Source organism: Macrotis lagotis, chromosome 5 (genome assembly GCF_037893015.1).
Source record: "Macrotis lagotis isolate mMagLag1 chromosome 5, bilby.v1.9.chrom.fasta, whole genome shotgun sequence".
Lineage (NCBI taxonomy): Eukaryota > Metazoa > Chordata > Mammalia > Peramelemorphia > Peramelidae > Macrotis > Macrotis lagotis.
In genome coordinates this window covers 217505406-217528708 of record NC_133662.1, presented here as the reverse complement: position 1 = coordinate 217528708, position 23303 = coordinate 217505406, and the positions used below count along the sequence as shown (strand labels likewise).

The 23303-nt window shown below is 39.9% G+C and overlaps 1 protein-coding gene across 2 annotated transcripts in view; it reads right to left on the bottom strand.

Moving 5' to 3' along the window:
• Window positions 1-8490: 8490 nt before the first annotated feature.
• The window catches only part of LRIG2 (leucine rich repeats and immunoglobulin like domains 2), a 40386-nt gene continuing 25573 nt past the window's right edge, over window positions 8491-23303 (bottom strand). For both annotated transcript variants that reach the window (XM_074188463.1, XM_074188462.1), the window contains exons 12-18: window positions 21803-21966; window positions 20790-21110; window positions 18642-18923; window positions 17764-18213; window positions 16682-16831; window positions 15269-15559; window positions 8491-13643 (exon numbers count right to left, since the gene is read on the bottom strand). In XM_074188463.1, the coding sequence (XP_074044564.1) occupies window positions 13417-13643; window positions 15269-15559; window positions 16682-16831; window positions 17764-18213; window positions 18642-18923; window positions 20790-21110; window positions 21803-21966 (1885 nt within the window). In that variant the 3' untranslated portion in view covers window positions 8491-13416. The remainder of the gene's footprint in view (window positions 13644-15268; window positions 15560-16681; window positions 16832-17763; window positions 18214-18641; window positions 18924-20789; window positions 21111-21802; window positions 21967-23303) is intronic.

The window sequence follows — 23303 nt, the reverse complement described above, 5'->3', positions numbered from 1 at the left end:
CCAGCCACTGTTAAGCACTTGAAGATGAAGACAAAAGCAAAACAGTCCCTGCCCTCAAAGAGTTTATCTTCTAAAGGAAGAAAGCATCATATAAGATCGAGGAATATGAAATACATTCAAAGGAAATTCAAGTAATTTCTAGAGAAAGAGAAATCTTACAAATAACTCAAGGGACCAATGGATAAATGAATGAATGAATTGTTTATTAAAAGCTTACTATATGCAAAGCATTGACTTTGACCTAAGTAGAAAAGCAAGATTAGTCCTACTCTCCACCTTGCCCCCAAGGAGCTCACTTCCTTTTTTTTTTAAATTTTTTGTTCAATCACATGTAAAGATAAAAGATAAAAAAGATAAAAAACATTGATTTTTTTGGTAAGATTTTGAGTTCCACATTTCTCTACTTTCCTCCCTCCCTTCCCCCTCCCATGACAGTGTGTAATCAGATATAGTTTAGATTGTTCAATCATATAAAAGCTCATACTCTAATGAGGGAGGACCACCCATACTGGAGGCTTCAGCTAACAAGCCAGATGAAAAAAGTCCTCTAAGTTGCCTCTGGAGTTTCTTCTCTCTGGAGGTCTTCAGATTTGTATAAACATTTATTTGTCAGAGATGTTTGTAGAAGAAATCTATATGCAGGTTCTGCAAAACTGATGACCTGGTAATTTTAGCCAGAAAGGGACCAATTTTTTTTTTTGTTGTCATGTTATTCCAGTCATATCTGATTCTTCATGACCCCATTTAGGGTTTTCTTGGCCAAAATACTGGAGTAGTTTGTCATTTTCTTCTCCAACTCATTTTATAGATGAGGAAATGAGGCAAGTGGCTGGTGCAGGGTTATAGTAAATTTCTGGGACAGAATTTGAACTCAGTCCTCCTGACTCCAGGGTTCCATCCACTGGACAACCTGCTACTGAGACACAGGATTAAGTGCCAGAGTCATACAGCTAGTGACTGAGGCCAGATTTGAAAACAGGAAGATTGCAACTGAGCCACCAGCTGCTCTGAAAATGGATCAAAGGTGAGTTCAAATACCACATTAAAGAAACCAGTGCCAGGACTACAAGTTTTCCAGATTTCTCTCTAGGCTGCAGTCCTGTGACTCTGGACTTTCTCAACCAAGTCACACATCACTTTTGGATTTCTCATATTGTAAGGAAGTTCTGCCCTTGTGCCCTCCCTTTTAGTTTCCTTTTTAAAACTTTTTTTTAAAATTTATTTAAGGCAATGGGGTTAAGTGACTTGCCCAGGGTTACACAACCAGATAATTATTGTGTAAGTTGCATTTGAACTTGGGTCTTCCTGATTCTGGGGCTGGTGCTCTATCCACTGTAGCACCTAGCTGCCCCTTTAGTTTCCTTTTTTATGTAGTCTTCTTTCATTAAAATGAAAGCCTCTTGAAGACAGGACTGTCTTCCTTTCTGCTTACATCTGATATCTGACATTTAGGATCAGAGTCTGGAGCTAGAAGCAATCTGTTAATTAATCTAGGTCAGATTCTTTCATTATTTTGTCTGAGGAAACTGAGGCCCCAAGAGGAGAAATGACTTTCCCAAAGACATTCACCCGAAAGGAGCAGAGTTGGCATTCCAATCCACCCAACCCAGATTCCATGCCCCTCTCTCCTTTGGAGGTATATCTAATACAGTGGTCTTACCAAGAAGGTAAAATTGAATGAGGTATGTATGACCTTGCATAGTCCTCAGAAGAATCTGAATGCTCTTTATTTGTTTGTTTATTATCTATTATGAGCCATTATTAGCAGAATTAAGGGAGGAAGCAAATGTCAATTCACTGATCGAATGGAGGGTTTTGAAAAATATGAACTCCCTTTCCTTTTGTCCCATATCCAGTCAAGGGCCAGTCTTGCCAGTTCTACCTCCAGATCTTACCTTTGCCCCCTTCTCTCCACCTGCATGTTCACCTTCCTAGTTCTCACCTCTTGTCTTAGATCACTGCACCAGTTTATTGTTCTCCCTGTCTAAAGCTTCTCCCCTTTCCAATGCATCCTTCAAACATCTGCCAGAGATATTCTTAGGGAATGGTTGATTTTGTCACTGCCCTATTTATTAAGCTCCAGCGGCTTTCTATTACTTCCAAGATCAAATACAAACTGCCCTAATTGGTATTTAAAGCCCTTTGCTACTTGGCTCCAACCTACCCTTCCAAGTTTCTTATATATTATTTTCCCAGACTTCCTGCCAACATAGGAACTCTGGATTTTCTTTCTCAGGGAAGGAGTAGGGGAAGAAGAGACTCAACCTTACCACCAGTCCCACAACTATGCCTTCCAGTCATCTGATTTAACAGTGCAAGCAAGAGATTCCTGGCCTTACCATCTGTCCTAAAGCCACATCCTTGGATCTTAGGGTCTTTTCTCTGCTCTGCAGCTGAACTCATCTAAAAACATTGCCACCCCTAGAATGGAAGCCCAACAAGAGTGTATATTATATTGGGGTTAAGTGGCTTGCAAAGGCCACACAGCTAGGTAATTATTAAGTGTCTGAGACCAGATTTGAACCCAGGTACTCCTGACTCCAAGGCTGGTGCTTTATCCACTACACCACCTAGCCGCCCCTATATTGCTTGAGTTCAAATCTGACTGCAGTCACTTAATAATTACCAAGCTGTGTGACCTTGGACAAGTCACTTCACCCTATTGCCTTGCAAAAACAAAAACAAAACAGAGTTAAGATGAAGGGCTAGAGCAGAATCTATTATGTTTCAGACAAAGTAAAAAAGGCAGGGGTAGCAAGCATGATCTCAGAAAAAGTAAAAGCAAAAATAGACCTAATTAAAAGAGATAATCATGGAAACCCCATCTTGTTAAAAGGTACCATAGACAATAAAATAATATCAAAAATGTTTACAGCAAGTTTCTCTGATAGAGGACTCATTTCTCAAATATATATATATATATATATATATATATATGGAACTGAGTCAAATTGATAAATATAAATTCCCCATTTGATAAATGGTCAAAGCATATGAATAGGGAGTTTTCAGGAAAAAAAATTTTAAATGCTCTAAATCATTATTGATTAGAGAAAAGCAAATTAAAACTACTCTAAGATACCATAGCTACCAGTTATGGAACTTTGATTGAATATCAATAAGTCAAGGTTGATGATACTGTAAGGTGTCTTGGTGATATGGGAAAGACCTACATCTCAAAGGTTAAGGCATCCCATTGTATCTAGACCAATACCAGCCATCCTGTTCCTTCTGTTTATTAGGTCATTGGGTTCAGATGGTTCTGGAAGTGATAGTGAGAACGGTGCCTTTGTATAACACTCCTTCACAGTAATCCAGATTATTTGTATGTCATCCCATCATTTATTGATATCATGGTCTTCTTTGAGGACCAAAAACACCAACAGACCGGTCAGAAATGAAAAATGCTGGAGGGGGGTGGAGGAAATTAGGGATTCTAATAAACTGCTGATAGAATAGCGAACCGTTCTGGAGAACCATTTGGAATTATGCTAAAGGATCTTATAATTGTGTATACCCTTTGACCTGGCAATGTCCCTATTAGGTGGTCAAAGAAAAAAGAAAATGGTCAATATGGACAAAATGTTTATAAGCAGTTCTTTTTCGTGGTGGCAAAGAATTAGAAATTGAGGGGGTATCCATCCATTGAGGAATGACTGGACCAGGGCCATAGGATTGTGATGCAGTACTATTTTTGTATAAGAAATGATTTTAAGGATGGCTTCAGAAAACCATGTAAACCAGTAAAATGAGAACTGGGAGATCATTGTGCAGTAACAGCAACACTGTGATGATAGAACTGTGAAAGACTTGGCTTCTCTGATCAATACAATGATCCAAGACAATTCTAAAGAATTTCTGATGAAAAAAATGCTCTCCATTTCCAGAGAGAGAACTGATGAACTTGGACTGCAAATTGAAATAGGTTTCTTAATTTTTTATTTTTTTGTAATATGGAAATGTTTTTCATGATTTCAAATGTGTAATTGATATAATTTTGCTTTGCCTTCTCAATGGGCAAGGCAAAGGAAAGTATGCTTAAAAACAATTTTAAAAAAAAATTTTAAAAGGGAAAAAATGCTTTTTAATTAATTCCTTGATTCAGGAAGACTCTAGCTGTGTGGTCCTAGGCAATTCATTTATCTGCCTCAGTTTCTTCTTTCAACTATAAAATGGGGATAATAGTAACACCTCTCAGGGTTGTTGTGAGGATCAAACATGATATTTGTAAAGCACTTTAACTCTGTCATCCATCTTCTCTAGCTGCCAGGCATAAGAGACACCCAAAGAAAAGAGATGAAGAGTTTTGTGCTAAAAGACCAGGAGACCAGTATCACTGGATCAGAGTACATGTTAAGGTGAATGGTATAAGAAAATTGTAAAGTTAGGAGGTTTTGAAGGCTTTGAATGCCAGAGTGTTTGGTATTGGCTCCTGGAACAGGAAGCCGCTGGAGTTTATTGAATGTGTGTGGGGAGGAGGGGAGAGGTGTGACATGATCAGACCTGAGCTTTAGAAAACTCACTTTATAGTTGAATGGAGGATGGATTGTAGTGGGGAAAGACTTGACGCAAACAGACCTACTAGCTGGCTATGGCAATAGTCTAGGAAAGAGATGATAATGATGGAGAAAGGTGGAGAGATCAGGGGAGAAAAGGGGCACTACCTGAGAGATGTAGCAAAGGTAAAACTGACAGACCTTGGTAACAGATTAGATATGGGAGGTGAGAGTTGGTGAGCAATCCAGGATGATTCCCAAATTGTGAGTCAGGGGGACTGGGGGATAATGGTGCCTTCCACAAGAATAGGAAAGGTAGAAGGTGGGGAAAGATGAGTTCTGTCTTGGACATTAATGTATTTGGACATCTGCTGGCCATTCAGTTTGCAATATCTGAAAGGCAACTGGAGATGACAGAGGTCAGCATGGAGATTGGGGCAGGAAAGGTAGATTTGAAAATCAGCAGCAGAAATACTAATTAAAACCCTGGGAGCTGATGAGATCTCCAAGTGAAGTAATATAGAGGGGACTCAGGATGGAATCCAGAACACCTATGGTTAGAGGGTGCACCGTGGAAGAGGATCCAGCAAAAGAGGCAGAGGAAAGGTCTGATAGGTAAGAGAAAAACCAGGAGACAGTGGGGTCCTGAACACCTAAAGGGAAGAGTATCAAAGGGAAAATGATTGTCATGGGGGATGAGGACTGAGAAAAGCTCATTGGTGGAATGACAGAAGCCAAATTCAAAGAGGTTAAGAGGAAAGTGAGAGGAGAGTAAGGGGTGGTACTTAAGGTGCATGGCCTTTTTGAGGAAATTTAGCTACAGAGGGCAGAGACATAAGGTATAGTTAGTGGGAATCCTAGATCCTTGCTCCTTCGCTAACAGCATGCATATTCAGTGAGCATACAGCTTTCAGAATCAAGGATGCAGGTCAGAGGCAGCAGTTATTCCCGGAGTTTGAGGATGACAGTTCTCATTTACACTCTGCTGGTTTTCCTGCCTAGCAACATACCCCACTGTACTTGTGTCAAATGCCCCTTCAAATAAACAATTCCTACTAAGATGATCACCACTGACCTTGGCCTATTTTTCCTTTTCAGAAGATTCAAATTTGTTTTGATGAAGCTTAAAAGACTGATCTTGAGAAGAGAGCATCCACTCCACTCTGGAATTACACATATTTAAATACCAAATTTCTCCTGAACCTTATCGCCTGAAAGCACTTACCTTCGACTGCTCTGTATAATTCCATGATTTGGTTCCCAACTTCCTCTGTGATTATCTCTTGTCCTATAATCAGGTTGGTTCTCTGGACTCATGTGAGCATCAGTAACCACTGCCCACAGGCCCATTTGGATTTAGTGGATGGTTGAGAACATGACGTCTCAAAGCATTGGGATAGGGTGTATCCACCTCGCCTAACTCTTGAAATAGCCAAGGCTTGAATCTGAATCGTGAGGTCCTCGATGTGTTAGTAAGCAAGAATTGTGGAAGAGAAGCTGATGATCTCTTCAGAAGGATGATTTGGAAAATGCAGGCTTGTCACTAGGGGAGGGGAAGGCATAACTGATGGATGGCTTCCATTGGATGGCCACAGGTCTCTGGGTATTACTGAACTAAAGGCAAGCAACTCAACAGTGGGTTGGCCCCCAGTGGAAGATATATAGGGGGATGGATTCCCATATTAATAAGAATACAGATGTGTTGATATTTTGCTGCTCGTCAGTTGTTTCCAACTCTTCATTCCCCCATTTAGGGTTTTACTAATAACATTAGTAAAGATAGAGTGGTTTGCTATTTTCCAGCATTTTGTAGATGTTAGCAAAGAATGTTGAAGCCTTCAAAGGACCTGGTTCAGTGAAAACTAGAATAGAATGGATTTAGAGTCTGAGAATATCACAGCTGGAAAAGCACAAAGAATTCCAACTGTACAATTTGCTGTGTCAGCTGGAGCAAATTATTTCATGTCTCTGGGTCTATTCTTCCGTGAGATGAGGTTAGAGTGGATTCATTGAACTGTGATGGACCTTAGAGATCACCTAGACCAGAGGTGGTGGGGCAGTTAAGAGACACTTGGGAGTTAGGAAGACCTGTGTTTAAATGCAGATTCAGACTTTTTAGGTGTGACCCTGGGCAAGAGAAGGAAATCCAGGACCTTTGGCAAGGAAACCCCAAATGAGGGACATGAAAAGTCGAGCACAACTGAACAAGATTTTATTTGTAATTTTCTAAATCACTGTGTGGGCCTCAAGAGATCCTTCTGTATGGTTTAGTCCTCCTTCACCTCCCCAATCCCCAATTGCTCCAGAGGAAGAAACTAAGACTCATGGAACTAGGAAAAGTCTGAAAAGTAGCTTGCCCAAAGTCACAAAGTTAATAGATAGGATGAGATTCAAACCCATTTCATCTAGCTTCAAATGTTCTAATAACATTACAACTAGCCTAATGACACCTTACTGTTCTTTTTAGTTCTAAGATTGGGTTTTAGAGAAGTTAACAAGGATTTAACTATCAAGGACTTAACTTTTTAAAAATATACCTACTTCTAGGGTGTTTTCAGCCTAATCCCTTTCTTCCTCATCCCCTGCCCCCAACTTCTGTAAAACAGGTACCCCTCAAACCAGATTAAAATGGAATTGGGAGATAAAGTAAATAAAAATAAAATAAAACAATAAAACACAGATGATTAGTTGTGGTTTTCTAGGTCAATATGCTGACTGCAGGAATTTATTTTTATTTGAATTTGACACTATTGCTGGGCAGATAACTGCTAGCATTGGTCCAAAAGATTCTTTGCACTGGGTAGATTTTATTGGTGTGGTTGACTATATTTCAGTAAGATTTGGAATAGGAAAGAAATTTTTAAAAAAAAATGTTAACCATAAAACAAAATTAGTAAGAATACATTAATTTTCAGGGGCGGCTAGGTGGCATAGTGGATAAAGCATGGGCCCTGGAGTCAGGAGTACTTGGGTTCAAATTCGGTCTCAGACACTGGCATTGGGCAAGCCACTTAACCCCATTTGCCTTACAAAAACAAAAAAAAAATACATTAATTTTCTATCCTTTATTGAGGTTTAAATTAAAAAAAAATTCCTTCAAATGTCTTCCTCTGACCTTTGTATTAAGAGCCTTTTTTCTCCAGAAAAGTAATTACTGAATACTCATTATATCTGAGATGTCCTAGGTACCATTTTTCTATTCATTTAACAAATACATACCAGAGGGTACAAAAGTCAGCTTTGTCTAAGACTAATTCATATAATAATAATAATAATAATAATAATGAAACCACGATTGTTAATACATAACAATGTATAACATATACTATATAATATACTAAATTATTAAGAAGTTCTTAAGGTTGTAAAGCTCTTTTCATAATCCCATTTAAACTCTTCACCTTTTATCACTTCTGGCTGGTGACAGTATTTAAACTTAAGAGCAAAAGGCTCTACTCTAAAAGGGAATGAGTTGGAATACCTAAATTTGAGTCTCAGCTTTTACTTTCTACCAGTGTAATATTAAACTAGTTATTTTCTAATTGGAACTGTTTCCTCATCTGTTAAATGGAGGAATTGGCCTAGATTATCTCTAATTTCCTTCTAAAATTTTATTTTATGATTTAGTCTACTGTAAAATAAGAAAATAGGAGCCTTTTTTAAAAAAACTTGAATGCAGTGGTAGTTTTTTAAAGTACCCTCTTTTCCTCAATCAAATGAAATTCATTTTAAATTTTTCACTCCAGTCAGCAGAGTCAAGGAAATCACAACAGTACTTTTGTTTTATTGAAGATATATTACAGTAGACAAATGTTACACATGCTATACAAAATATACATTCTTATAGGTGAGAAAATACAAATACCAGGAAAGGGCAACATCAACCAGGAGAACTTGACTTATACCTCTCTTTGGGTATGAGTTCCATAGCTGCTATTACTTTGGCATCCTCTGACAGAGGGCAGGGGAAGGGAGGAGATAAGAGAAAGTTAGAAATGTGTCCATTATAACTGAAGAGGTTGCTTTATCACCAGTTGAAATACCCTTGGGGTCTATCTTGGACAGATACACATTTTCTTGATGATACAGTAATAGCCAATAAGGAAACAAAGTTCACTTTGCCTTTTGTTATTTTAAAAATACACCTAATATATGCAGGCTCCCAGCCCGGCTCTCTCCCAGTTTTATCTTGAATGTGATCAGGAGCTCACCATCTTTTACATTCTAGAGGGGAGCTGGTTTTCAGGCTCTGAAACTTCCACAACTAATTAACTTGAAATTTTTCGTTTTCTAAGTCAATTATTTAAATAGATAAATGAGACTAGAGGTTGGTTGTGATTCCAATAAATTGAATAAAGTTAAAGAGGGAAGAATCAGGGAATGTGGATAGACAAAATTTATTGCAAAGGGGGAATGATAAGGAAAATAAAATATCATTTCCAAATAAAGAGATTTCAGTTTGGTTTTACAAGGGCCAACTTTAAATATGTAAAGCAACAAAGCAAAATAAAGAAGGTATGTGAAATGAGGTTAAATTAATTCATAGTATTGCATCTGTATTCTGGTTTTTTTTTTAGATTTCAATATAGAAACAGAAGAGTTAAAAACAATTATCAAAATATGTGGGTACAACATTGAAGACTCCCTCTGAACTAAAAAGGAAGAAGGAAAGTGATCCCCATTACAATGAAAGCATGTGCAACTGGAGAAGTTTTAACAGAGGTTGAACATTACCATTTGTTGGAGATATTGTAGAAGGGTTTCATTAACAAGGCAGGGGCTTGTGTTGGCCACTAGTCATTAGATTAGATGACCACCAAGGTCCTTTTTAGTTCAAGGAGCAGCATGGGACATATAAAACGTATGATCAATATTATTTTTTTTAAGTTGGCTCCTAAATCCATTTTCCCTATCAATGCCACATTTTTGGAGAGTCATAAGATTTAGAACTAGCTTGGTAGGACCTGAGAGCTTCCCTAGACTTACTCCCTAATTTATAATGAGAAAATGAGAGAAACTTACCCTAGGTTACAAAGGTAGGAAACAGCAGAGCCCAGAATTTGAACCTTCTTCTCCTAATGCCAAATCTTCTCACTTATTCACATTTTGTGGATTTGAAAACTAAGATATTTACAGAAGAAAAAAAATATCCAAGCCATGGCTTATATTGAACAAAAAAAAAAATCTATGTGGGAAGAACAAGAAAATGGTGGGATTACCAAAAATCCCCTGAAAATGTGGGAATTTCACAGAAATCATAATTGGAAGAGACCTTTAGAGGTCTCTTATATCAAACCTCCTTCCTAATGTAGGAATCTCTTTTATAATATCCCTAACAGAGTGCCATCCAGTTTTTCCTTGAACATTTTCTCACTGCTTTGTGAGGCAGGTCACTCCATTTTTATATAGTTCTGCTAAAAACAAACAAAAAAAAAATTCTTCCTTATAGTGAACTTACAGGTATCTGCTGAATTTACATCCATAGGATCTGGGTTCAAGTTTCTGTTTAGTACCTATGTGACCTTGGGCAAGTCACAATCTCTTTGGGATTCATTTTCTTCATTTGCAAGTGTTTGGATTAGCTGACATGAACTCATCACCTAACACTTCTATTTCTGCGTTGATATCATATTGTCCAATTCCCTCTCCCCCAACATTTTGGATAGACTGAAATAAAGTCTGAACTGCTCATATCCTGAAGTTTCTTTTCATCTTCAATGTGACATATGGAAGCAATTGATCTTGCACAGGTTATTTACCTATTCCCAAATGACCTATGTATTTTAAACACATTGAGGATAGCACTCCAGGGGCAGATGTGTATTTAATTGGTCTCCTAATACCTTCTATCTCAGAGAGGTTTGAGTTGTTAGGGAATGAGATTAAGAAATATGCTTTGCAACAGGAAGCCAAATAGCTAGGCCTAAAAGCCTATGCCATGGTAAACCTTAGGTAAACTAGGAAAATAATGCATATTTTTTCAGGTGAAATTAGGTAATCAATCAGTCAAGAGATACAAATGGATGAATCAGAACACTTCATCATCCCTGCTGAAATGTGGTGACCAGAAAAATACAACCCTGAGCACTTCAGTTGGCCTGAAAGCCGGGATGCCTGTTATATCAGCATTACAAAGACATTATACTATTTAGAACAAACACTGAAGAGCTACTAAAACTGTTTAAACTGTGCAGGTTAAATTGCTACCAGAGCATTAGTACTATCATTAAGTACAAGGAAGTCTCTGTAATGCCCACTTCTAGGACAAGATTGACCCTTTTAATCAAATCAAATTCACTTCCTTTTTAGAGCTGAGCTGGCTTTGCCCCTTCTCCAGGTCCTCCAAATTACTGAAGGGGAAATTCCTAGGAAGACTTACATGAACTAATGCAAAGTGAAGGAGCAGGACCAGGACAATATTGTACACAGTTACTGGAATAATGAATGATGATCAAATGTGAACTCTCAGCAATACAATGATCCAAGACAATTCTGATTTATGATGAAATGTGCTATCCACCTTCAGAGAAAGAAAAGATGGAGTCTCTACAGATCTAAGAGCACTTTTAAAAAAAAAAAACTATTTTTCTTGCATTAATTTTTTTTGTGGAGATGGGAGGATTCTTTCACAGCATGGCTAATATGGAAATATGTTTTGCATGACTGCAAATACATAATCATATCAAATTGCTTGCCTTCTCAAGGAGAGGAAAAAGGATGGAGAGAAATCTAAACTGAAAATTTTAAAAAACTAATGTTAAAAAATTGTTCTTACATGTAATTGAAAAAATATATAAAAATATAAAAATATTCACTTGGGGGAAAAAAAAGGTTACTGAAGGAACCCTAACAATCCCAGGAATAGAGTGTAAAGGTCTTAAGACTGACCAGTTAAAAGATACCTTTCTAAGGGTAGGAACAAAAAACTGACTGGAGAGGTGTAGGTCATTCTTGGGAGAGTGACAAGTGCACAGTGGCCACGTCCACTTTGGTCAACGGGGACGGAATCATTTTTTCCCTCTTTCAAGCTTGTTAGCATGCTATCATTGCCATAGAGGAAGAAAAGTCAGGTGTGTTGGTTCAGGGAGCAACTCGAAACTTCTTTCCCTGTTCTAACCTGAGCTGTTCTTGTGAAAGTTGCTTTTCTTCAGGTGGTGTTGGTCTTTCTTGGATCAGGTAGGGAGTCTTCCAAAGTGGTTCAAGAGAGGGACAAGAAGGGGGAAGATAAGAAGTAGAACTGTCTATCAAAAATCTCTTGAGAGTTTTTTGAGAGGCAACACTAAGTGAAAGGGTCCACTTAGTAGCCAGTGTTAGGGAAGAAAGGAAATTCCAAGGTAAAGGCAGTATTAACCAATCAAAGTGCTGGTGGGATAAAGAAAACATAAGAATAAATAATAAATCAATGAAACAGCTGCAATTACTGGTGGATGATTTGGAAATCTTTCTGAGAAACTAGATCTTCTTGAGAAGCATGTTAAACAAGAACATTTTAGTAAGATAATTAGATGGCTCAAACCATAACTGGATTAGGATACTGAATATGACCATAAGAAGAGACTTAGAAGCTATAAGTTAAAGAGAAATATGCAAAAATATTTTTCTTTGCCCACTTAAAGTCATTACCTTACAAACAAAATCTTTGGTAATGAGAAATATCATTTGCTGGGGAAAGTTAATTTGCCTTAAATATCATTTACACAAACACCAAGTGAAAGACCTTGCAATAATTTCTCCATTTATAGCTTTCTTGTATTCTACCTTCCTCTTCACACAAGATAAAATTTTGTAGTACATTTTTGTTTTTTTAAAAAACCATTTTCCAATGTAAAGACTAACAAATATCCTTCTATGGAAGAGGGAAGCAAGGATAGGGGAAAAATTATAAAACTCAAAATAAAATCTTTCTTAAAAAAATCATTTCCCATCTATTTTGAAAGGAAAATTTTGTTTTCTTTGTTTATGACACCTTTGGTCAAAAAGGTGTCACATGTACATATGGCTAGTAGCAGGACAAAGTCCTTTTGGATCAAAAACACAGTACCACTTCAGGTTTGCAAAAAAAAAAAGGGAATAGTTGAGGACAAACAATCTGTCTATAGAAGAAAACCAAAAACATGAATCTCTGTCAATGAAAAGAATACAAAAAGTGTTTGTTACACCAGAACAGCCATCTATGTGTAAATTATCATGAGGTACCCTGATTTACATATGCAGACTTCTTAATCAGTAAGAAGTTTTCAATGTGAATTCTTTAAACTTTCCAAATTCTACAAAACTCATTTCTGGTCTGTTAAGCAGCTGTCAAAATAACACAGAATATTACATAATTTTGGCATATTAAAAAAATATTTACATTAAGCTGACATTTTACATGTAGTGAATACAAAAAATATTTATAAGTGAAATGTATTTACAACTGCTGTCCTGGTCTGACAGGGGCAGAAAAACTAAAATGCAAAGCCCTAAATTTGGTACCAGTCTGCCAAAACAAGGATGTGATTCTTGTTTGTCACCACGAAAAATAAAGTACCAGCTCAAAGGTAGGCTTATGGTTACAGAAAAACTTGGCGTACACTTTTAAAAGGGCTTCTCAGAAGACCAAGTAAATCAGCCAAGCTCTGTTATTAGTAAGCAGCAATCTCATCTTTCCAACCTCTTTCAACTACAAACCTGGACATGTCCCACTGGGCCCAAAAGAAGTGGCTGTTGTGTTGTACTAGTCCTGTCCTGAGGCCCTCTCTCTCCATCTGAGGCAACTCCTCCATCCTCTGCAGTGGCCAGCTCCTTGGCCTGCTCAGTTGTACTTGTAAACACGACAGGAAAGCAAAGGTGAACCTTGGGGTTTCCTCTGAGCTCTGAGGTAGTAGTACATAGACAGTGGAGCCTGGCAAGCCCTCATGTCAGTCTGATGGAGTGTGGTTCATGTAGCTTCCCTGCCATCCTGTCCATTCTGAGTCCTACTCAGATCAAAGGGGCGGCCCTGCAGCCTGTGACAGGGTCTGGGGGAAACCGAGTGCTCCTCATCACTTTCTGCCAGGCTCTCATTCTGGATAAGTCGAGGCGACTCAAGGACTGGTTGCTGGGAAAAGTGAGACTGTGGGAGTCCGAGTTCTTTGTTTATGACCCATAATGGCCGCTGTGGGGTATCTGAGAATAAAATATCAAACAAGACAGTACAAGATCAAAATTTATTATTTTTAATGACTTTTCTTTTTCCTTTCTTAAACCAAAAAGAAATTTCTTAATGAGACTATTCAGTATTCCACAGTAAAGAATTTTGTAGGGAAATACATACACAGCAAGTATATTATTGATTTGATTTATGGGGCTATCTCTAGCACCTGTTCCTTTCCCATGTCCTCCTCTCACACCAGGAGCAAATCAACCCTCTTACAAAAATAAAATTTTGCCCCTAGAGTACATGGAAGCATCACACTCCATGAGAGCCAAGCACTTGCAGACCTTAGTGCTATTTATTCATGTCACATCATCAATTATAAATACCTGAGTTGGGACAGATGTTTTGCTGACAAAAAACTCACGGTAAGTACCACACACACCTGACAAAAAAAGTCAGGATTAAAAGACTACCCCCAAGTTGCCTCCTGGAAGAAAGCTTTCCAGCCTGGAAGGGATTCCAATGACATTTCTTCTTCCTCCCCTCACCTCCCCACAAAGGTCACTGTCACAATATGCTCTGTTATCTCTCTGGCTGTGAAAAACTAGAAGACCTTTAGAACGACTATGAATGGACAAATGAAGTCCCAAGGACTCTTGCTTGCTGCTTTCCTTATTTGGAGAGAAAACAAAGACAACTAAAGTCAAGGAAGGAGAAACCCCAGATCCTGCACCTCCATGGTACTCATACCTGGTGAATTTCTTTCCCTGAGCAGCAGCAGCAATGACAAATGATGGGTCTAATTACAACAATGGCACTTTTCTAACTCAGGCAACCCATTTCTAACCCCCCCCCCAAAAAACCCTTTAGGCCTTTACACACAGAAGACTGGGGAAATGTTCCTGACTGACAACTGAACACAGCCAGAGTTTCATGGAGACTACTTTCCCAGTATGCACAATACAGACCCACCAGAGGATCTGGGTTGGCAAAAGAGACAGTGTGCTGAGCAGGTGAAGAAGCATCCTTTAAAGCTATTTTTTGGGAGTCAAGTACAGAGTCTGGTTTCATTCAGTCATTTGGTCAGCCAACAGATTTTTCAAGAACTCAAGTACAAAGTATTAGGTGTTCTCCCCCAAACTGCTACTCTATGGTGTATCCCTAAATCATCACAGATCTGAGTATATCCCACAAAAGAAATCAGGAAACTGTCAAGTAATAAAAATATTTCATATTTATCACACTGTATGTTATGATCAACTGAGTTGGAAACTTTCTACTGTTCTCAATGAAACTAACAAAAAAAGAGGATTTTTCAATCTTCCTACTAAAATTTTTACACTTTATTCACTGTTATTCCACTAAAAATATAAGATAAAAATGGAAGGAAATAAATTTTTCTAAGCCCAAATTTCTATATATCCTGTGAATTTTAAATACTGGCATCTTGTTATTCTCAGTCCTACAAAAACAAAAATCTTCGATTCCAGTTTATAGTACAAAATTCAACATTATAAAAGCAGTCAAAAAACTCCATTAAACCATTCATTTTGCACAATGCCAAATGGTAAGGTATACTAGGTTCAAAGTTTAAAATTCCAGGGAAAGAAAATCACCTTTGAAAGAAAAAAATAAATTATCACAAAACCCTTACCACTGCTCATCTGTGTGGATGCAAGGGCCTTCTCATTTCTCCTGTCATGGTTAGTGAGGAAAGCTGCCATGTCTCTGTCTCCTGAGGACATCTTGGTGTCCAGAGCTGCAGCTTCTGGGGAAGAATGTGTCAAACAAGCCTCCTGGGGCACCTGGACCATAAGGCTAGACAGTGTTTGATCCAGACCATCCTCTTCAGTGATGTAGGTGTATGGACAATACTCTCTGGTCCTGGAGTAGATGTTGGCATTGTCATAACAATCCGAACAGATCACCCGGCTGCCACTGCCACCTAATGACAACACAGGAAAAACCAAAGCATTGCTCACTTAAGAAGTGAAGTAGTCAAGTCCTAGTCTCCCTGCTTAATCATGATTTTTGTGAAATCATGATGAAATCAAAGCAGCTGACATCAGGGTCCAATACACACCTCTGGTTTGTGCAAAAACAAAGCAAGGATTCAGGAGTTGTGAACTCATTTCATGAAAAATCCTCATACTAGGGGTGGCTGGGTGTCTCAGTGGATAGAGCACTGGCCCTGGAGTCAGGAGGACCTGAGTTCAAATCGGACCTCAGACACTTAATAATTATCTAGCTGTGTGGCCTTGGGCAAGTCACTTAATCCCATTGCCTTGGGGAAAAAATACCTAAAAAAGAATCCTCATACTAAATTGGGCAATGTTAGCTTCTGGATGAAAACTTGCAAAGATTTAGGATAGGGACATAATCTCAACAAGTTGTGCTACCAGCATCCTTTTAAAACACATTTTCCCCCCTGCTGGGGATAACACATTCATTTGGTAAACTCAGACAATGCTTCATTCTGACCCCTGCAAATAGATATTTTGCCCATTTCTGGCAATAAAGACTTTTCTTTCCTGTAGTCAGCATGGTACAATAGAAACAAGTCTGGCTCTGAAGTTAAAAAAAAAAACCTAGGTTCAAATTCTGCTTCTCACAATTAATCTTGGCTAAGTCATGTAGCAGCTTCCTTGGGTCCCAGTTTCCTATTTTTACAAATGAAGGGGCTGTGAGAGATGTTCTCCAAATCCATGACTCTGTGATCTCAGTCTATAAAGGATTTCTGTCTGAAAGAAACCATACAGGAGTCATAGGATCTGGTGGCTCAGTTGCTCTCTCGCTGGAAAACCTTGGCCAAGTTGCTTCCACTCTCTCAGGGCGTGCAGGGAGAAGGTTGATTGGTGACCATGAAGGTACCTTTGAGCTCAAAAATCTGAGTTTTATTTTCTTTATAAGCAAAATATTTCCCCTAGGCCCAATCCTTGAAATAATGCAAGAAAACATGATGCACTTCACAAAAATGTTTTAAAATCAAATTTTTCCCAAACACATCTCTTTGTGTCCTAGTGGGGTTCAGGACAAGTTGGAGAGATCACTGAATAGGTGCAGTTACCTTCTGGGCCTTTATGTAGGTATCCGCTTGCAGGTGGCATGAGCTGCTGGTGACTGCCAGCCTCCGAGTTGCTATAACCTTCCTGGGGTTCAGAGAGCGTTCCCTGAGAAGACAGGTAGCTGGGGATGTCAGCAGGCAGATTCAGCTCTTCTGTGGAGACAGGCCCACAAACAACTTTCAAGTCAATACTCAGAAAAAAATGTGGAGGTCTCTCAAATCATCATTAGCCAAATGAACTGCCACAGAAGGGTACCAAGTATGCTATCACATCCATTCTTGACTCCAGGCATTTTGTCTGACTGTCTCCGGTGCCTAGAATGTTCTTTCTCCAATACTTTGATTACTGATCACCCTAGATTTCTAAAGTCCCAACAAAAATCCTTCTTTCTAAAGAGGAAGCCTTCCCCAAATCCTCGTAATTCCAGTGCCTTCCTTCTTTTAATTATTTCTCGCTATTCATGCTTTCGATCTATTTATATGCTGTCCCCTGCCCCCCATTAAGCCATAAGCTCCTCGAGGGGAGGAATTGTCTTTTTCCTCCCCCCCCACCCCCGCCAGCCCCTAGCACAGTATCTGGTACATAGTAAACCCTCGGTAAGTATTTATTGATTGATATCCCCAGCCTAATAAATTGTACTAAAAACCATTTTCACTTTCTGGTTACCAGTTCTATTTCCTTTAAGTTGTATTAAAAAAAAAGCAAAACTTCCATCCAGTCATGATCTTTCCCACTTGCTTGTGACAGGTGCATAAATTGAGTAGAATCTCAGCTCTCTTTCTCCTCTCCAAAGCCAATAATCTGCTCTGATCTCCAACAGACGAATTAGATCAAGACAAAAGGGTCACTGCCACTCGCTTCATACCAGGCCCATATTCTCTGCAGAGAGGCTTTGAATGCTCTTTCAATCCAAGCTTCCTGACACATCAAAGAAGTCAAAAAAAAACTCCAGGAGAAAACTTCTTGCCTCCTTATCACAACTCAGAGATATAGTATTAAAGACCCTTAGTTCACTCATATTTGTAATAATCCCTTGCACAGCTATTACTAAAACCCCAGCCCTTCTTCTGCAAGTGCCTCTTACCTGTGTTGGTGATACTGTAGTCTTCATTCTTCCTTCTCATGTGGTAAATAACAATGACCCAAATCAGAGAGGTGCCCACAACGCAGCACACCACCACAATGATGACAATCCCAACCGTTGTCCAGCCATCATCTTCATGTCCGATGCTACTTTGGGAAGAATCACAATTGGAGGAAGAGATTACATTTAAGTAAATGTGACCACGTTCTGTTCCCAAAGTATTGGACATGATACAGGTATATTTCCCAGCATCTTCCAGCCCAGCATCTACAATAATAAGAAGCTGATTGGCTGCTGCAAAGAAGTGCCTTTCGGTCACCAGCAGAGGACCATCATCTTTTGTCCAGTTGAGGCGGGGGGCTGGACTTCCTCCAGCAATGCACTGCAAGACAGCTGTCTCACCTCGCGTTACAGTTCTGTCCTCCAGAGGTCTAATAAAAGAAGGCGTTTCTAGAAGGGAAAAAAGAGTAACATTTTAAGTTAGGTTACCTAATTTACATCTATCTTTAATAAATTAGGGAGAGGAACATTTTTCTAATGTTATTTAAACTCTTTGGAGCAATACTACCTCAAATCTCAATAAAACCTTCAGAAAGTCAATGAGCTCACCTATGCACATGGACAAAGCACCAATGAGAGAACAGGACTTCCACATCTTAACTTCTCAAGCAAAACATGTGACCCACCCAATTTTATTCCAAAATAATAGTCCTCCCTATGTGTGATAGGAACAACAGCAAGATCAGGAGGTCCAGGCTCCCAGATCTGCCTGGAATGAAGATGTCACACTTAGGAGGTTTCTTTCCACAAGACCAAGGGTAGATCCTGAGTTGAGACTCTTTACTCCAACACTGTGAATCACGGGGAAAGAAGCTCACCTAAAACAGTCAAGGTGGCATTTGCCGAGAGCCCGCCTGCAATGTTCTGGGCCATGCAACTGTAGATCCCCATGTCTTCTATCTTCACATTGGCAATGAAGAAGACGTCATCCTCGGGCATAACATGCATACGCCTTTCTCGTGCTGCAGGAAAGTCTGTGCCACCATCCTTTTGCCAGGAAATCTGAGGGGCAGGGTGACCCTCTGCAGCACACTCCAGCCTGGCCATGGCTCCAGTACGGATAGTTAGGTCCATTGGGGTTTTCAGAAATGATGGTAGCTCTGTATCAAAAAAAAAAAAGGTCAGAGTAAAAATGAGATCAAGAATGTGAATGCACAAGAAAAACTGGAACCCTTCATACAAACTGAGGCTCATGCTACAGATCAGAAGCAGAGGCACATGGTCCCTCCATGAGCTGGGGGAGGGAACAACCCCATCCCTAAGAACCCCTCATCCCACCCTAGCCCTGCAGACAGCCCAATTGTACCTTAACGTTCTAGGAGTAACTCAGAGGAGATGGGGCTCCCACAGCTGCCTGCCTGCTGGCAGTGCATCTTAGCAGCCATAGCAGCTAACTGCCCAGTAGAATTCTAGCCACCAAACCCCTGGCATGGGCCAAAGATTAAAATTCAGAAACAAGCACAGTTCTCTCATTCAGATCAACACTCAGAACATGACAGAGCCTTCCTGTGAGCCATTGCCATTCCCAGCATGTCACCACAAACTGCCTTTCCCTCCCTGTGTGGGCAGTCTCTCCCCATCAGAATGGGAGCTCCTTGAGAACAGGCACTGCTTCACTTCCAGCAGCTTCCCGGGTCTGCTCCCCACACAAGGCAACCATCTCCCACCCCCTGGGGATTCTGCACCACCTCCCCCTTCCTAAATGTTCTCCCTGGCCCCTCAGCACCTTTTATGACTCCCTTTTAATCCCTCCTCTAGGAGTCCTTCCCTAGTTCCTGCTTTAGTCCCCAGGCTGGTGCCATCTCCTATGAAATGGCCTTTTTACAGTTGAGGAAACAGAGGCTGATAGAAGTCCAGGGTCACAGAGATAGTCAGTGTCTAAGGTTGGATTTGAATCCTGGTCTTCCTAACTCCAGGCCCACGTTTTTGTCTTCTGAACCACCAGAATTCAAGTCTTGGCAGTGTAGTAGTGACATGCTAACTTCCAGAGCAGTTACCCACCTTTACTAACAGAAGGGGAATGCCCAAAAATGTATGCAGGCACACACACCTGTATATGTGTACATGTGTTTATGTGTGTAAGCACAACAGAGACATAGTGAAAGGCCACTAGAAACACGTTATCTTCATCTCATGGTTACATTTTCACCTACTAAATGACTATTCTCCTCACCAACAAACTCTCCAAAAGCTGCAGAAGAGATCAGAGATGAAAGTTTCTAAGGCACTCAACACTGTCCTGGGCCCCACCACTGGTCCCCACAGATCTTTCCTATCTCCCATGAAGAGGGGGAAACAGATCAGAGGTGGTGGGAGCTATAGGATTTGCATATAGCAAAAAGTAAACAAATGTCCTTGGCTATCTCTCCTGTGACTAAACCTATAATCACAACTCATCCTGTTAGACAAGTACTGACACTCCCAAATACAAGGAGGGCCAAGAAGCTGGGCTAGAGTTAAATATCATGGGGTTCAGAACTGTGTTCTGGTACCCAGAATATTTCTCAAGGTTTGCAGGAGAGGAGGCAGTGTAGCTCCTAAAGGAAGATCACCACTCTTGAATTCAAAAGATCTGGAAGTTCAAGCCTGGGCTTACTAGCTGGCAAATCACTTCTCTTGAGAGTCTCCATTTTTTCATCAGTGAAATAAGGCCAATGATACACAAACTGTCTATATCCTTTAACACAATGAGAAGAGTACACTATAAATCTTAAAAATGCTACAGAAATGCAAATTGCTATATGGTCCTATGTAAAAACTTCTAAGTTATAGACACCCATAGGACAGTAAATGGTCAAGTCAACTCAATTAAGGAACCTGCCCGCTCACAGATCTTGACCATAGTCAGTAATATCCTCCCCCATATCAGGTAGAATGTAATTTTCTTGGTCAAATGAATCAAGTCAAAAGAATAAAGTTATTAACCTTTCTCAAATTTAAAAGTTATCAAGGGGATGGTTTCTTACCATTCACAGTTAATCGGGCTTTATGAGAATAATTAGAACCAAAGTGATTAGTAACAATGCACTGATATTTTCCTTCATCTGTGAAATTCACATTGAAAAGATGTAAAACAGTCGTGTATTCCAAGACTTCTCCACCCTGCTGCCGATAACGAGCAAAATTCTCAATGTCTGCATCATACAAGATTTCGCTGTCTTTTCTCCATGCAGTTGACATTGGCGAGTCACTGCTGCTCACTGCAGTGCAGGTCAGGGTCACATTGACTCCTTTTAAAGCAATCGTGGTCTCTGGGTGGGTCCTTATCTGGGGCTTAGGAAAATCATCTGTGGGGAAAAAAAAAACAACAGAAGCTAAATTAACTGATTTTTGAAACAATAAATTCAACTAGAAACCAAATGGGCAAAGGACAAACAGCTAAATTGTTGTAATTTTTTGAGTCTTCCTAGATGACATTTCCATTACCTTCCCTAATCACCATCAGTTATTGGACAAAGGAGTCAACAACTCTGGCCTAATATTCTAAGCTAGTCCCACCATTTGCTATATAAATCTAAGCAATCTTTAATCACTGTGTAAAATGGTGAATAAACTCCTGAATTGATAGAACTAAAAAAAAAGTTATTTGAAAATATTATACGATGCACAGCTATCATACTAGCACTATGGAGTATCTTTAACTAAAGAGGGATTCAAATAGCACAAGGGGAGTGGGGGGGGAGTACTGGGGGGGAAAGAGAACAATGTGGGGGGGAACAGTATTGGGGAAGAGGAACTTGCAAAACATGTTGATCTCTCTGGAAGTTTCATATCTTCTAAGCATAAAACAGCTATTTCATTTCTAAAACCATTTCACTTTAAAGGAAAATTTTCTTATTATGGAATGGTATGATACAGAAGCCTAGTCAAAACCCCAAGTAGCAGATCCCAGATCATACTATCAGACAGATAAGAACAAATTTCTTAAGAATCAGGGTCATTCCCTCTGGACTTTAGACACTGCATGAAATATACTTACCGCAGACAAAGTCTTTGGGATCCACGTTGAGGATGCTCTGCCCAGCCAGCCATTCAGGGTGAGCACAACTCACATTCACAGCCTGTTCTAAATGACTGTCCACTAGCCACTGCAGCAGCCACCTCAGCTGGCAGTCACAGAGCAAACTGCTGGTATTCAACATCCTACACACAAAGGGAGACATACAGAGAGAATGAAGTGCTATGCCTTTTATTTTTCATACTGCAATGTCAGATGTTTACTTCACATATTACCACTCAACATCTCCTTAAGCAGGGAGTATGTTGTCAGTCCTAATGAGAGATTACTTTCAAATTCTTTCCACAGGACCAAAGTAACTGGAGTCTCACTTCCAATGAGAACAAAGAGAATGTCACTGGAGGTGTGCCTCTGGCCTACACGAAAACTGTTAAGCATGTCTGAAAAATAAGGGTTTGCTTCAACATCCCTAAGTGATCACATTTCCACCAAGGTCCAGAACAAGAATGGTTTCCTTCAACCTTTTCAGGAGACCAAGGGGAATATTTATTAGGGTGTAACTTTGCCTAAACAAGACACTATATCCCTGGGCTTTCTTGCATATATCGTTTTTCCAACATGATAAGCTCAAGGAAAAAGGGCAGGTTATCTCACCCAGGACCTTACATCAGATGTGTGGGGATACACTGAGGTGGATCTTCTAAAGAACTGTTCACTGAAAATTCCATGCTGGGGTTCCATCCCTGCTGGATGACCCTATCAAGTTACTTCATGCCCTCCTCCCCAGAATGAGGCATTTAACATTTGAAGTTATATCCTCCACTGACAGAGAGCGGCCTCCCCTGAGAATTTCCTGCACCAATGAAATCACAGCTCCAAGTCCAATCCCCAGTTAAAGTGTAAGCTCCTTAGGAGAAAGAACTAGTGGGCAGCTAGGTGGTGCAGTGGATAGAGCACCAGCCTTGGAGTCAGGAGTACCTGAGTTCAAATCCAACCTCACTTAATAATTACCTGGCTGTGTGGCTTTGGGCAAGCCACTTAACCTCATTGCCTAATGCCTAAAATCTAAAGGAGAGAGAGAGAGAGAGAGAGAGAGAGAGAGAAAGAACTAGACAAGGCACAAGTGGGAAATGAATATGAATGGGTGAGAGAGGAATGTACTGGGAGAAAGGCAATGTTTTGTACTTCATTTCTGAAGAAGACATGACATTAAGGAGGTAACACAAGACAAGCATGTGAATTGGATTGGGGGGGGGGGGGGGGCGGCACTGTGCTAAGTCACCAGCCTCACTTTCTCCTCCAGAGCTATCTGGGTCCAGTGACCAAATATGAATCAGGACAACTGGAGATGACTCTGGATGCGAGGAAGTCAGGGTTAAGTGACTTGCCCAAGTAAGTGGTAAGTGTCTGAGGCTGAATTCAAACTCCTATCCCTCCTGACTTCAAGGTCAGTGCTCAAAGGGCATTTTTACATAAAAGTGGCAAGAAAAAGCTTCTGCAGTGGAGTAGGAGATGGGGGAAG